Raw genomic sequence first — 15014 nt, 5'->3', positions numbered from 1 at the left:
CGAGATCCTGAAGACCCACTGCTGGTCTGTATAGACATTGCTGGTCTTGATGGACCAATTTGGTATAAGGAAGCTTCATGTGCATGTGTAAGGAAACACTTCCATAGCTGCCAGGTTAATTTGGAGGAAGGGAAGAAAACATAGTAATTGCTTCCCTGGTAATGTGTTGGACTCTGCTGAAAATTATAAAATGATGAAGTCCCAAAAGAAATCCTAGCTGTCCAAAGAAGTTCCTCACAGGAATGCAAGGATCAACACTTGCTGTACAATAAATCAGAATTCTGAGCAGTTTATGTCTCTGTTCTCTATGTCAAATAGGTCAGAACGCCAAAACGAGTCTCCGGATTAAAACAATACCTGTTTTCAATCCCTTCATCAGTGGCGTTGCCTAAATGCAAACATAAGCCCTAAGTATACAGTAGTTCATCAAACATTAAGATGACATTAATAAAGCATATATATATTTCATACCTTTTCAAAATGCTTTCAAATTTTCACAATGTGGTATTAACGTAACAAAGACTTTATGAAGAAAAGAACCAATATTCAAAAATCATATGTAAATTGTTCAGAATTTATATAGATGGTAAACTAATCAAGCTTTTACAAATTACCCTTAAATCAGTGCCATAGAAAACTGCAAACGGACTATTCTTTCTGCTAGCGGACATTGAATCCTTGAGTGCAAGGGGCAGAAAATAAAAAACAATTCCTTCATGTCCCCACCGCCGCATCAGTATCTCCTTGAAGTTGGTGGCAGTGGCACCCGGAGTCATCTGTGGTTTCTGCCTCTGATACTGGGAGCTGGACTTGTATACATGTTGCACTCTGGTAATCTAGAAGTACTTTAGAGAAAGTTTTCAGATAGTTACATGCCGACGTCTCTTGAAGGTTGAAAAACAGGGTTGATTGGGGTTCAAAATCTTTTATACTGACATTATTCTTTCCTCTTGATTTTTTTAAAGGTGGAATTTTAGTGTTGGTCATTTTGAACTGCGCTATATTCCAGACATTGAAACTAGAGTGGGATTTATCGAAGGCAATTTGAAATCAAGCCTGAACAAAGAAGATTCTAAAATAATTTCAGATGTGGAAGAACAAGAGGCTGCAACAAAGGATACAGTGATAAAGGTCTCCGTGGCTGACTGGAAGGTTATGGCATTTAGTAAGCAAGGAGGACATTTGGAATGGGAATACCAGGTACTGGAGATCGTAATAGGTTAACACTCCCCAGTGGTCCCCAGCATAATGTTTGTGGGTGCCATGGTGCTGTCATGTTCCCACGGACTCCTCCATGAATCAGACTTGGCATAGCATCAAAAGATGGCTTATTGGAAAAGCTAAATAGAACATATATTTTTTTATTTTTTTATTGCATTTATATACTGCCCTCCCCAAAGGCTCAGGGCAGTTTACATGGAACAAGAAACAATATAGGTAATTCCATTTATAGTAATAACATGGTGATAACATTAATAACAGTAACATAATCTGTAACATTGGGTCGCTGTTACATATTTGACTAAGCCCTTAGTGGTGGAGAGTGGGCGTGGCCAGCTCTGCAGGACCTGATACCGCTAGTGATTACTATATGAGGTAGTTGACAACTGGCAATTGGGCCCTAACCCGTACTGGCCAGGCCTACTCTGCCAGCCAGGGGCTCTGTGCCGCCATTGTTGGCAGAGAGCTCCTGACACCCTCCAGGACACACCTGGGGTGGGGGGAAGCATGAACCTTCACAGAGGGTGGACGGAAGGTGCCGGGGAAGCACCTAGCACGCAGCTTCGCTGGGGAGGGGGGAGGTGGCCCGGGGAATCCTTCCCCAAGCCCCCAGAGCACACCCGCGGCCTCCCTTGGCCACTGGCTGTCCTCGGCGCAGGGAAGGGCCTTCAAAGCCCGTTCTAGTAACAACAATAACATTAAAGATCAGTGGAAACTGCAGAGAGCATCAGCTGAACTCATTGAGAGCCAGTTTGGTGTAGTGGTTAGGAATGCGGACTTGTAATCTGGCATGCCAAGTTCGATTCTGCGCTCCCCCACATGCAACCAGCTGGGTGACCTTGGGCTCGCCACGGCACTGATAAAACTGTTCTGACCGGGCAGTGATATCAGTGGTCTCTCAGCCTTACCCACCCCACAGGGTGTCTGTTGTGGGGAGAGGAATGGGAAGGCGACTGTAAGCCGCTTTGAGCCTCCTTCGGGTAGGGAAAAGCGGCATATAAGAACCAACTCTTCTTCTTCTTCTACTGAGGCCCGGTGGGTTGGGCGGATTTGTAGTAGTCATCGTAGGAGGGAGGCTTGGGGGCGAGTGGGAAGCGGTGGTTTAGGTTGACCTCAATCAGATGCCTGGCGGAGGAGCTCCCTTTTGCAGGCCCTGAGGAACTAGGCTGAGTCCAGTTTCCTCCCCTTCAGGTGTCATCCTGTCATCATCACAGATCAAAGGTATAGCATGCAGCAAGGTAACTCAGAAAAGTGAAAGAGTGCACCTGTTCACAGATTAGAGCCCCCTCCACACTGAAAGCATGGGGTACAGCAGGAGCAGGTCCTGACATTCTCCCCCCCCCCAAGATGAACCCCCCCATTACCCTAGAGAAGGCTTAGACAGATATGTGGAATGAAACATCCAAACCTAAACTGATGCTTTCACGTGTTCTTAGTCCACTCATTCCCATTCCTTGTCCAGTGACCCTTCCCAGGGCATCAACTATTGCAAGTGACCCCTGTGAATCCAGGAATCCAAAATGTCCAACATTTTCATCAACCAGTGATAAGGACAGGATCATCCCTTGGGCTCAGGAGGCTTCTTTAGGAGGCTGTAGTGGAAGACAGGAAGTACATTTCCATAAGTATCTAATAGCACCATTTCCAATGCAAACAGACCTAACAATCTTAACAATTTTGAAAAACCCCGTGGCTTTGTAGCACAACCTTCTACAGGGTTGTTGAAATTTCAGATGCGTAGTGGAAATGCACACTCAATCTCCCTGCTTAAATGACCATTCTGTATATTGTTAGTGAGTCTTTAGCCTTTTTTAATGTCAGTTTCAGTTTTTCCTGGGCAGATTGTATTCTCCCCGCCCAAGGTTAGAAATCCACAACTGAGCACTGTACTCTAAAGTGAGGTCTAACCAGAGCAAAGTGGTACCATCACGTTATGCGATCTGGCACTGTACTTTAGATACAGCCCAAAATCCCATTTGCCTTTTTAACCCCTCAGTCACACTTTTTGCACATGCTGCTGTTAAGACAAGTCTCCGCCTTATCCTCTAATGATGCATTTGATTTTTGCTGTGTAAATGCTGAACTTTACATTTATCACTATTGAAATTGTTTTCATTTTAGCCCAGTTTTCCAGCCTGTTTAATATCTGCAAATTTAATAAGTACCTCTTTATTCAATCTTTTAATCTGATGTCTTTCATGCTGATTATATGTAGTGTTGTATTTTTTAGGATGATTGTTTACTGCTTTGTTTTTATCTATGTTTGTTACTTACAGTTTGTCTTCCTCTCCGAGTCTTAAGATGCATTACTCAGTGTCAGTCAATACAATTAGATGAGGCATCTAACAAGAAATGTAATAGGACTACTGTTTTATTTGGTATTTGAAAGCTGTCTTGAATATAGATTCTCTAGCGAGATGGGATAAAAATGTCTTGAGTAAATGAATTTAATTTATACTGTTTTTTAAAAAAAAAACTATTACTTTTTTCTGCAGTTTTGCACTCCAGTTGCTTCTGCCTGGTTGGTTAAAGATGGCAAGGTAATTCCAATTAGTCTCTTTGATGATACAAGTTACACCTCGAATAATGAAATCTTAGAAGATGAAGAAGATCTTGTGGAAGCTGCTCGAGGAGCTACGGAGTCCAGTGTCTATTTAGGTATACTGACATTTGCTTTCTTGTCCAACCTCAGTAGATTTTCTGTTTTCCAGCTAGTGGTGACAAGTCAGGTTTCAACATGAAAGTATTTTCTGGGCATCTCCATACCACTGCATGGTAGTGATATAGATACCATTTATGCTAGAGATGCTGATGGGTTCTGGCTCCCATGCACATCATATCATGTAATCTGTTGTCTGCCGTGCCATCTGTTCCTGGATAGGTACAAACACCTTCAGGGTTTACACCAGGCATCCTTAAAAAAACTATACTTCCCAGAGAAGTGAAGGTGTTCCCAGAGAAGAGGCATGTTCTCAGGGCTAGACAAGGACAAAGTCTCCATCTAAAGGCCCAGCAAAGATGACAGAACCCTCTGCTACTCAGGGCCCAGCAGTGTAATGTAAAACTTCTGTGTCCTGGAAAATGGGCCTTCTGGTCTCCTTCCACCCCAGCTTTACTGCTGTTTACTACTGTTTGTAGTGAGTTCTGGTATTCCGTGTGTGAATGAGGTGCTACATCTTTATTTTTTGCTAAACCATTATATAAGAAGTACATTTCTTAGAATCATAGAGTTGAAAGAGACTATACAGGCCATCTTGCCAACCTGTCCTGGCGACCCCGCAGAAGGGGCCAAGCAACCCCACTTGGGGTTGGGACCTCAAGGTTGAAAACCATTGCCCTAAAGCATCCAGGATGAGCATCCAGTCTGTGAGATAGTTCTCCACTCGTCCTGTTCTCCTTGCTCACTTACCTGCCTCTCAGATCAAGGAGATCAGGGCTCTCTCCTCCATCGCCAGACACCCAAGCTTGCTACAGGTGGACTTCCAGAAAGTGCTGACATCAAAGATCAGGAGTCTGCTTCTAACGCAGCTGATGCCCTCACACTGTATGAGAGGAAACCCGCGAGATGCCAATATTTCTGGAGGAGATCCCAGAAATCACTAGTCTCAGGGTCCATCCTGGCATTCTCTGCAGAATCCAGACCTCAACAGAAGAAGAATAGATCAACTTCAGGCATTGTTCCAGAAATAATAAAGTTTAACTTTTATTATAGCAATAATATTATAATATCTCTTATTCAATGTTTGGTGAAGCCAGAATGGGTTCCAGATAAACAATACCCCGTTTTCAGTTTTCTTTCTTTCCTCAGTGATTTACACCTATTAATTAAATATATATCATAAGCACTGATTTATTACAAAATTAAAAAAATATACCATTATTATAACATCAAAATATTAGTTCCCACCTTAGTACACACTCCCAAGTACATTCAGTCTCCCTGAATTAAGTCTTTCTGTTGACTCTGAAAAGAATATAAAAGTATACAAGTTGTGATTCCAATGTATATAAATTATATAATTATCAGAATAATCATAATGAAAATACAAATACTAGTATTCTTTGGCATCCGCTCAACAAGTAAACAGGAGATAATCCAGACCTCAGGCATCCATTGCCACAAGGTGAGGTGCAGAGTACGTGCTCATGAGGCCCTCATGTTTGCACTGCCTTCTGTCACCCTCCTCCCTCCACTCGCAGTCTTCTTGGCCTTTCCTCCAGGGCCTTCCTTAGTGAGCTACCTGCATGGCCACTTAACAGGCTTCTACAAATGAAACTTTTAAAATCAACCGGGAGTTGGGACAACCCTGGGACCTTCCCTAAGCTTATGAATGCCGGGGGCCACTGCAAGGAGAGTGGGCCACAGCCCTGACCCAGGACACTTGAAGAACTTTTATCTGATAGAAACTGTATGCAGAGAGTTTTGTTCTGCTAAAATATGTAAAATGTCAAATAAAAAGTAATTTAAAATGCTTCTGTCTCCTGGAAATACTGTGTACCTATGAAAATTAAGATGCAAATAAATCCTAATACAGCCTTTGTTTTGTTGTTCAGGAATGTACAGAGGTCAGCTGTACCTTCAATCATCTGTCAGAATTTCAGAAAAGTTTCCGACAAACCCTAAGGCTTTAGAATCTAGGAAGGATAATGCTGTTATCCCATTGCCTGTGATCAAATGGAAACCCTTGATTCGTAAGTGACTGTTCTTGCCATTAAAGTAGCCTTTTTTCCAGGAGGAAGTTAACCATGTAACTTTTGATGTGAACTTGAATTGCTGCTGTTCTTTGATTAGAAAGTTATATTAGCATATTATATTTCTAAGTTCTGGTCACAGTCTAAGCTGGCAGTGACTTGCCAGATAACAGGAAATGTAAGCTCGCTATGGAGCAACAATGAAAGGGAGAAGTTCTGTGAGGAAGTAGTATTAGGAAAGATTTGAAAATAAAATGGCCAGTAGTATTATGGCCTTATAATGATCTGTTGTGCCCTCTTTGAAATACTGTGTGGTGTTCTGATTACTGTATCTCAAAGAAAAGGAAAGCAGCGGCATTCTATTGGGGTGCTTGAAAGAGGTGCAGAAAGGAATTGGAGCACTTTTCACGGGAGGAAAGGTCAAGGAGTGTGGGCCATTCTAGCCAAGGGGAGGAGAAGGGTTGAGGGTTATGTGGTGGAGACTTGAAGAAGCTTTCCCTCCATTATAATCCATGATTATAAGCCACTAGAGCAGGGGTAGTCAAATTGCGGCCCTCCAGATGTCCATGGACTACAATTCCCAGGAGCCCCTGCCAGCAAATGCTGGCAGGGGCTCCTGGGAAGTGTAGTCCATGGACATCTGGAGGGTCACATTATGACTACCCCAGTACTAGAGTGTGATGCTATCTTAAAGACTAACATTTATTATCTTGCCTGAGATGTGGATATAAAAATGGGCATCTCCCTTACAAGGAAAGAGTACAAGGGGGGGGGGAGAAGGAGTTAAGACAGCAGGATCTGGTGTTAATTATATAATGAATCTCTCAAGTGTAAATTCTCTTGTGTGGGAAAAAGAAAAAGAAGGGAGGGATGTTAGATGTAAATCACCTTCAAAATACGAGTTCTCGATGTGACTGAAAGTAGTAGTTACACATAATGGACCCAAACCTTTTTAAAGCTCATAAGATTTACAGCGGCCAATTTTCTCTGCATCAACTCAGAGGCTTCCAGGTCCTTGGGGAGCATTAATTTTGGAACCTGAGGTGAGCTTTCCACCCTTCCAAAAGAGCCAAGAGTGCTATTTTGCAGATCAGAAGTCTAGATCGGGTGGCTCCTTTGCAGGACCTTTCCCCTTTTCTCAGGCTTTCAAGTCCCTTCAAACTACTCAGCCCCAATATTGTGGTACTACCATTTTCTCTCACCTTTTTCTACCAAGCCATCTTTAGTATTTGCTGCATGTTTACCCCATTTTTCTCCACAGTGGGGACCCAAAGCAATTTACACCAACCTTTGTTCTTTCATTTTATCTTCATAATAATAACTAACCTGCAAGATAGACTTGGCTGAAGGAGCGGGCTCATGGCCACCCCACCAGCTACGTGACAGAGCGAGGATTCGGTCCTGAGCCTCCCAAATCCGACTCCATTGCTCAAAATAGCACAGAACACTGCTTTCCCAAGACTAATGGAGTTTATTAATAGTTTTAGCATTTCCCGCATCATACATTTTGTTTTTCCTCTCTAGATTCTCCTTCCAGGACTCCTGTGTTGGTGGGATCTGATGAATTTGATAAATGTCTCAGCAATGATAAGTTTTCCCACGAAGAGTACAGTAATGGTGCCCTTTCAGTCCTGCAGTATCCCTATGGTATGAATTAGCTGCACTACCTAGTTTTCAGCCACTATGTCATTGGAACTTTGAATGTACTATAAGAAGGAGTTTTTTGTGTGACCTCCATCAGTTTTTTGGCCATCGCCCAGCTCATTTATTTGGGGTAATTCAGTTCCTTACCGCCCTTGAAAAAGGGTGCTTAAAGAATAGTCAATTGGATATTAGCTGTGAAGCTTTCACAAGCTATTTTGCTGATGAAAACTTGATGGCCCCTTGGCCATCCTTTTGAGGGAACTTTTGATAGCTTCAGGTGCCTAACATAGACAGACTTGGACAGGCTGCTGGCTGAAATGAGGGTGACCACTTGGCCTCTAGAACCCTGCCCCTCATGACTCTAAAAATGAGTCATGAGAAGGTGGGAGGGCTGCTTTTGGAATCTAGCAAATCTTTCCCTTTCTGCTGGAAAGTTCCCAGGGGATCTGAAAGAGGCAGTAGTTTCTCCCTTACTGAAGAACCCATCTCTAGATCTGCAGGTCCCCACCAGCTACTGGTCCATTTTCTTCTTGCATTTCTGGGCAGGGTGGCCCTTACCATGGAGGCTCAAGTCACATAGGTGGCACAGTTGGCATTTTTGCATCTTCTCCAGCTAAATGACTGGTGCCCTACCTGGCTGTGGAACACCTACCCACAGTGATGTACGTGATAGTCACTTCCAGGATAGACTATGAGCTTTCTCTTGTCTCTGAATTGGAAATTACAACTGGTTCAAAATACAGCAGTCTGAGTCCTTACTGAGTCCGAATCAAATTCAAATTCAGAAGAAGAAGAAGAGTTGGTTCTTATATGCCGCTTTTCCCTACCCGAAGGAGGCTCAAAGCGGCTTACAGTCGCCCTCCCATTCCTCTCCCCACAACAGACACCCTGTAGGGTGGGTGAAGCTGAGAGAGCCCTGATATCACTGCCCGGTCAGAACAGTTTTATCAGTGCCGTGGCGAGCCCAAGGTCACCCAGCTGGTTGCATGTGGGGGAGCGCAGAATCGAACCCGGCATGCCAGATTAGAAGTCTCCTAACCACTACACCAAACTGACTCTCGGTGTTGGTCTTGAAGTTCAAGGTGTTGGTCTTGAATTTTAAGGCCTTACAGTGTCTGGGCTTGGTGTATCTAAGGGACTGCCTCTCTGAATTTGGCCTCTACAAAGAGCATTACACTTAATGAATACCAATTGCCTGGTGTCCCTGGCCCCAAGAAAGTATGCCTGGCCTTGACCAGGACCAGGGTTTTTATGGCCTTGGCACCTACTGTTGGATGAAGTCCTAGGAATTTGGTGTCCTGTCATAGCTCACTGAGTTCTGCAGGAACTGCCAGGCATTTTGTTTAGGGCAGAGTGGCAGTTAATATCTAATCTGCCCCCTTCCCTTCCCCTCCTGAATTCTCTATTCATGGAGGAACCCTGAAGCTGGGCCTTTAAGACAGGACTCTTCAGCCAGGTATTTGGTCTAGGCCGGGCTAGGAAGAACTGCTACCTCCCTGCACAGGTATGTCAAAGCCACTAGAACATACCTTGTGGCTGCACTCTGGAGGGTTGGCAACTGTTGGTTATGGGGGCTGGGGGTGGGATTGGCCTAGTGGGCTCTCCTGCTGTTGGAGGTTTTATTGTTTTACTAGTAAAAAAAGCCCATTGTATAAAGAAGACAATGGGCTCTAGCACAGTGGTCCCCAACCTGCGGGCCGCGGCTCCCTCTCCCCGCTGCCCCCCCGCAGTAAAAAACTTCCCAGGCCGCAAGTTTGCGGCCCGGGAAGCTTCTTACTGCGGGAGGCGGGAAGAGGGAATCAGGGCCGGGCCGCGCCCGTGCAGGCCGCACCCGCGCGGCCCGATCCGCGGGCGTGGCTCGCGGGTGCGGCCCGATCCGCGGGCGTGGCTCGCGGGTGCGGCCCGTTCCGCGGGCGTGGCTCGCGGGCGCGGCCCGATCCGCGGGCGCGGCCCGCGGGCGCGGCTCGATCCGCGGGCGCGGCCCGATGCGTGGCGCAGGCGAGGGACTGAAGCTACCTGTAAGAGGAGGCTGGCGGCGCCTCCGCAGCTCTTCACGGGTGCTCCTCGGTGGCTGCTGACGCGGCTCGTAGGGGCTTTTTGGCTGTTTTTTTTTCTCTCCGTGGCTACTCAGAGGTTTCTTTTGTTCTGCAAGCAGGAGGGCAAGGAGGGCCCGGCAGGCGTGCTGTGCGCACGCGTTGGAGGAGGGGCGCTCCTCGGCGGCTTCTGTTGCGGCTCGTAGGGGCTTTTTGGCTGTTTTTTTTTTCTCTCCGTGGCTACTCAGAGGTTTCTTTTCTTCTTCAGCCAGGAGGGCAGGGAGGCCCCGGAAGGTGAGCTGTGCACACGGGTCGGAGGAGGGGCGCTCCTCGGCGGCTTCTGTCGCAGCTCGTAGGGGCTTTTTGGCTGGTTTTCTTTTTTCTTTCAGTTGCTCTTCGTAGGTTTGTGTTGTAGGGAGCCCCCGGCAGCCGCGCTGTGCGCGGCTGCCATGGGCTCCCTTGCGGGCGGCAACAAAAAAGCAACTGCGAGCCGCGCTGCGCGCGGCTCGCAGTTGCTCGGGGCTGGGAATCGGAGGGAGCAATCGGCAGGCGCTGCGCGCCTGCCAATTGCTCCCTCCGATTGTCTGTCCAGAGGAAGGGTCCAATCCGGACCCTTCCTCATCACGGACACATCCCGCCTCAGAACGCCTTACCGTTTTATTTAGTCCGTGGCGCCCGTGGCGCCACGGGCGGTGTTAAGATGGGGTTTTAGATTTATGGTTGTTTCCAGGAATGGCGTTCTAAACATTTGAAAATAAAACATGTAGATGCTGGCTGATGGAATTTATGGTTCCCTAACAGCCCTGTTATTTAAAGTGTTAATTTCATTGTCAATTGTCTATGGATTTTATCATACTTTGTTGCTCCACACCCCAAGATGGCAACCACTGAGACAAGCAGAATCAAATCAAATAAATAATAAGCTTGGGATTTTTTCACTCATACAAATGTACTTTTAGATTTGTGGAACTCCACCATGTAGTCAAATTGTAGCAGTCTTCCTTGGTTTACAGCAGGCTTTCTCAACCAGGGTTTCTTGACAGCCCTGGAAGGCCTTCCTGAATGGGTGGGAATTAATTTTTATATATATTAAAAATTGCTAAACATTTATTGGGTGAGACTACCACATATGGTCATGTTGACCCACCCTCCCAAAACAGCCAATGGTGGGCCTGGAGGGGATGGGAAAGGGATGGTGAATGTGCACACAGCTGTGCTTTCCAATCATATTCTGCATGATTGTGCCACTTCTTGGCTTTCTCCAAGCCTGAAGAATGTTTCAGAGGTTTCTCAATGGTAAAAAAAGTTGAGAAAGGCTGGCTTATAGGGAACCTACATCACTCATTGTTTCAGTTAGACCCACAGGTAGCCCAATAGCTGCCCTATCCTGGTCACCAGGAGCCATGGCGAAGGTCCTTGTTCTCTGCACTGGGAGATTCTCTTAACAGCTGTCCAGAGTCCTGATACAACATGCCATTAAGAGGGAAAGCTTTCTAGAATGACTTGTAATGTGTAGAGGTCTGCTGTCTGAAGGGGCAAGAAAGTAGTTTCTGCTGTGCAAGTCTAAGGTTGGGAGAAGTTCTTTGAATGCTGCCTGGGGTCTTCTCTATTTAACAGCTTTTAACAAGACAAACTGCATTGGTCATTGGTAGACAGTAATGTTCATTCTTTTCTTTCAAACAAAGATAATGGTTACTATCTGCCCTACTACAAGAGGGAAAGGAACAAACGAAGCACTCAGATTACTGTCAGATTTTCTGACAACATGAACTACAAGAACATCCGGAAAAAAGATCCAGTTTTGCTTCTGCACTGGTGGAAGGAAATTGTTAGCACCATCGTGTTGTGCATTGTGGCCACCACTTTTATTGTGTATCGACTTTTTCATCCACATGTTCACAACCGAGTAAGTATATTGCTTGCTCCCTATGTGTGTGGTAGGTAATTCTAGTCCAAGGTTGTCATTAAAAAGAATGTTCAGGTTCCAGTATAGAATTAGTTGCTAGAACTGACAAATTTTGAATTTAGTTCATATACAACAAATTTGTAATGTATAATTGCCAGAGTAAGGAAAGCATCAGTGTCAATGAGCTTTAGAAGGGCATGGGGTTTGTGTGAAAAGGAGGAGACACAGATGGTTTGGAGAGCTGTGGAGAAGCTCTGGCCTGTGAGAATGAAGGGGGCGTTATCACCTCAGCCCTCTTCTAAATGTTCTTTTCCTGTTTGCTGCTCCCTAGAAGGGGATAAGGGATGTTGGGAAAGAGGGAGGGGGTAGAGGAGAAACATGGTGATACCTACCTTTGCCAGGCCAGACACAGTACAGGTATTGAGGAGAAGCACAGGGCTGAATATCATTGGGGCTTGGTTTCAATGATCTAGAAAAGCCCTGAGTTACCAATAACTTTTAGTGATATGTCTGTCTTGTGTAATTCTCAATATAAGCTGGACAGGGTTGGCTAATTGTGAATGATCTCTTCTTATCTATCAGCAGCGGAAGGAGTCTGAAACACAGTGTCAGACTGATAGCAAATACGAGCTTGTTCCTGGACAGACCAAAAATAACAACTGGTCTGATACCAAGAATTCAGAATATGTGTCAAGGTAAGATGAGTTGCTGGGCTTCAGCAAATGTATACAGTGACCTACAACCAATGATGCTGTAGCTGTTGAGAGTTAAAGGATGAATATGAAGTCAGCATTAGTTCTCATAAAATGTAATTTATGGGCAGATCTTAGACTTGGAGGGGTTTTTGTAGGATCACTCTCCAAAAGCAGTTCCTTGTGCCATCCAGCAGGCCATCTCCCATACTCATCACATCTTCAAAAGGGCATTTTCTTATTAAGCAAGTAGGACAACTGTAGTTAGAGGAAACTTCATGTATGCCAGAACGGAATTGGAAGGTGGTGTTGATTTTCCCTGTTGGAAAAAAATCATCATCTACAGAAAGCGCCCCTTACAATAAAGACTATCAGTATGGTTCAAGCCATTTTATGGGAGGGTTTGTTTAGCAAAAATGATTATATATTGCTTTACTTCAGGTTGCTGACCCAAAGCATCTGAGATAAGCCGGTAGGTGGTATATGGGAGAAGCTAGTTTTCATGGTGCACTAGTGATGCTGAGTAGAATAGATGTGTGCTCCTGGAGTGAGAATGTTGTTTTTAGGCAAGAGATCCAAGGCTAGGACTTTGGTGCAAAACCCTGGTTTGGCCCTGTCCACTTGTCATCTGGCCCCCTTAATAGGTGCCTCCCTCTCTGTGGACTTGCTTAGCCTGCAGAAGGAAATGGCATTCATGAAGGAACATTAGGAGGGTGAGTTTGAGGTTAATAAATTAATTAATAGAGCTGTCAGGGATTCTGAACTAAATGAAGCCTCCATGTTCAGAGAAAATGACACCTTGAATAAGAGCGCTTGAGGACAATGACACCACTGGAGGCCTTCTAGGTTGCTCTAGGTAGCCACTGTGTAAAACAAACTGCTAGGCCAAATAGGCTGTTGTTCTGATCCAGTGTAAGAGGATCTAGTCTATATGTGCTGAACAAGTTGTTGTGAGTGCATATGGGGAAAGATTGTAATACTTTAGTTGTTAACAAGTCAATCATGTTTTGACTCTCTGCAGATATTTAACAGATTTTGAACCAGTTCAGTGTCTTGGCCATGGAGGATTTGGGGTAGTTTTTGAGGCTAGAAACAAAGTAGACGATTGCAACTATGCGATCAAAAGAATACGTCTTCCCAATAGGTATGTAAAGGTATTTCTTAATTTGCACAAGGGACTTCAGTATTGTGAACATTTGTACTGTGTGTAGTTTTTGTGTTTATAAATTGCTTTCTTATATAGTCAGAATTTAAAAAATGATAACACAAAGATTAACAACAAAACAATAAGTGTGAATTATGTAGAATAAATAATTTTTGCTTGAAACATTCTAGAACATTCTGAAATGCCCTCCCTCTTTGCTTTACACTTCAGAGAGATTCTGTAGACTTTTAGCTTAGTTCCCCTCAGGTATTGTTCTTCAAGGCCATCCGTGGCCTGGGCCCTGCATATCTGAGACCGCTTGTCTCCTTTTGTCCCCCGCAGGGCTCTTTGCTGTTGGTTATCCCTGCCCCCCGGGAGGCACGCTTGGCCTTGACCAGGGCCAGGGCTTTTTCAGTCCTGGCCCCGACCTGGTGAAATAAACTCCTGGATGAGCTGAGGGCCCTGACGGAGCTGTCAGCGTTCCTCGGGGCCTGTAAGATGGAGCTCTTCTGCCAGGCATTTGGTTGAGGCTGGGCCAGGAAGATTGGGTCCCTCCCTATATATAGGCCCCGGTGGAGCCAGTTTGGTGTAGTGGTTAGGAGTGCGGACTTCTAATCTGGCATGCCGGGTTCGATTCTGCACTCCCCCACATGCAGCCAGCTGGATGACCTTGGGCTCACCACGGCACTGATAAAGCAGTTCTGACAGAGCAGTGATATCAGGGCTCTCTCAGCCTCACCCATCTCACAGGGTGTCTATTGTGGGGAAAGGGAAGCCGCTTCAAGACTCCTTCAGGTAGAGAAAAGCGACATATAAGAACCAACTCTTCTTCTTCAACTGGGCAGAGGCGCCTCTCCAGAGGACAATGCTGGATTTTGGTGACCGGTGTGCCCTGACCTTATAGGCTGGAGTAAGGAGAGGGATCTAGATTATTGTATTCGCCATCAAGGACTTTTGTTTATTTTAATGGGGTTTTATTCTTTTATTGTAAACAGCCACGAGTCAGACTGGCTTCGGGAGTGGTGGCCAATCAGCCAATTAAATAAATAAATAAATAACCAAGGGTTCTTTTATTCCCCATCTTTGACACTGCCTGTCTGCTGACTCTGATTACCTGTCATTGCTGGCTTGCTGTAATAAAGACTGCCTTAGGTCTTAGGGACTCCTGCGCGTTTGTCTTAAGGGGTTTGGGGGAATGTACCCCAGGATCGTGACAGTGGGTTTACTAGATTGTGGAAATTCAGTTGTTGTTGACCTGGATTTCAGTCAGGCTTTTGACAAGGTTCCCCATGATGTTCTGATGGGTACTCTGGAGGACTGCAGACTAGATTTTCTTATGCTTAGGTGGAAAGGGAACTGGCTAGAAAACTGCATCCAAATAGTAGTTGTCAACCGTGTTTCATCAGATTGTAGGGAGGTGAGCAGTAAGGTGCTCCAGGGCTCTCTTCTGAGTCCGGTATTCTTCAGCATTTTTATCCGTGATCTGGATGAGTGGGTGGAGTGAGCCCTCTTTAATTTTGCAGTTGACACCAAATTGAGAGGAGTAGCAAACACTCCAGAACAAGATCTGAACATGCTTGAAAAGTGGACAAATGAGAACAGAATGCAATTCAATAAGGAGAAGCGCAGAGTTCTACATGTGGGTCAGCAAAATGAGAAGCATGCATCCTGGATGAGAGATG

General features: G+C 45.3%; 1 protein-coding gene across 1 annotated transcript in view; it reads left to right on the top strand.

Annotated features, from left to right (window-relative positions):
- EIF2AK3 (eukaryotic translation initiation factor 2 alpha kinase 3) overlaps window positions 1-15014 on the top strand; it is a 38284-nt gene that overhangs the window by 7965 nt on the left and 15305 nt on the right. Inside the window, exons 5-11 of the mRNA XM_077303863.1 lie at window positions 966-1200; window positions 3717-3879; window positions 5776-5913; window positions 7438-7560; window positions 11276-11496; window positions 12079-12191; window positions 13210-13332. Of these exons, the coding sequence (XP_077159978.1) occupies window positions 966-1200; window positions 3717-3879; window positions 5776-5913; window positions 7438-7560; window positions 11276-11496; window positions 12079-12191; window positions 13210-13332 (1116 nt within the window). The remainder of the gene's footprint in view (window positions 1-965; window positions 1201-3716; window positions 3880-5775; window positions 5914-7437; window positions 7561-11275; window positions 11497-12078; window positions 12192-13209; window positions 13333-15014) is intronic.

The sequence above is a fragment of the Paroedura picta genome, chromosome 11, assembly GCF_049243985.1.
Source record: "Paroedura picta isolate Pp20150507F chromosome 11, Ppicta_v3.0, whole genome shotgun sequence".
In the NCBI taxonomy this organism is placed as follows: domain Eukaryota; kingdom Metazoa; phylum Chordata; class Lepidosauria; order Squamata; family Gekkonidae; genus Paroedura; species Paroedura picta.
Note: the sequence above shows the minus strand (reverse complement) of the source record. Positions and strands in the feature narration are given on the sequence as shown.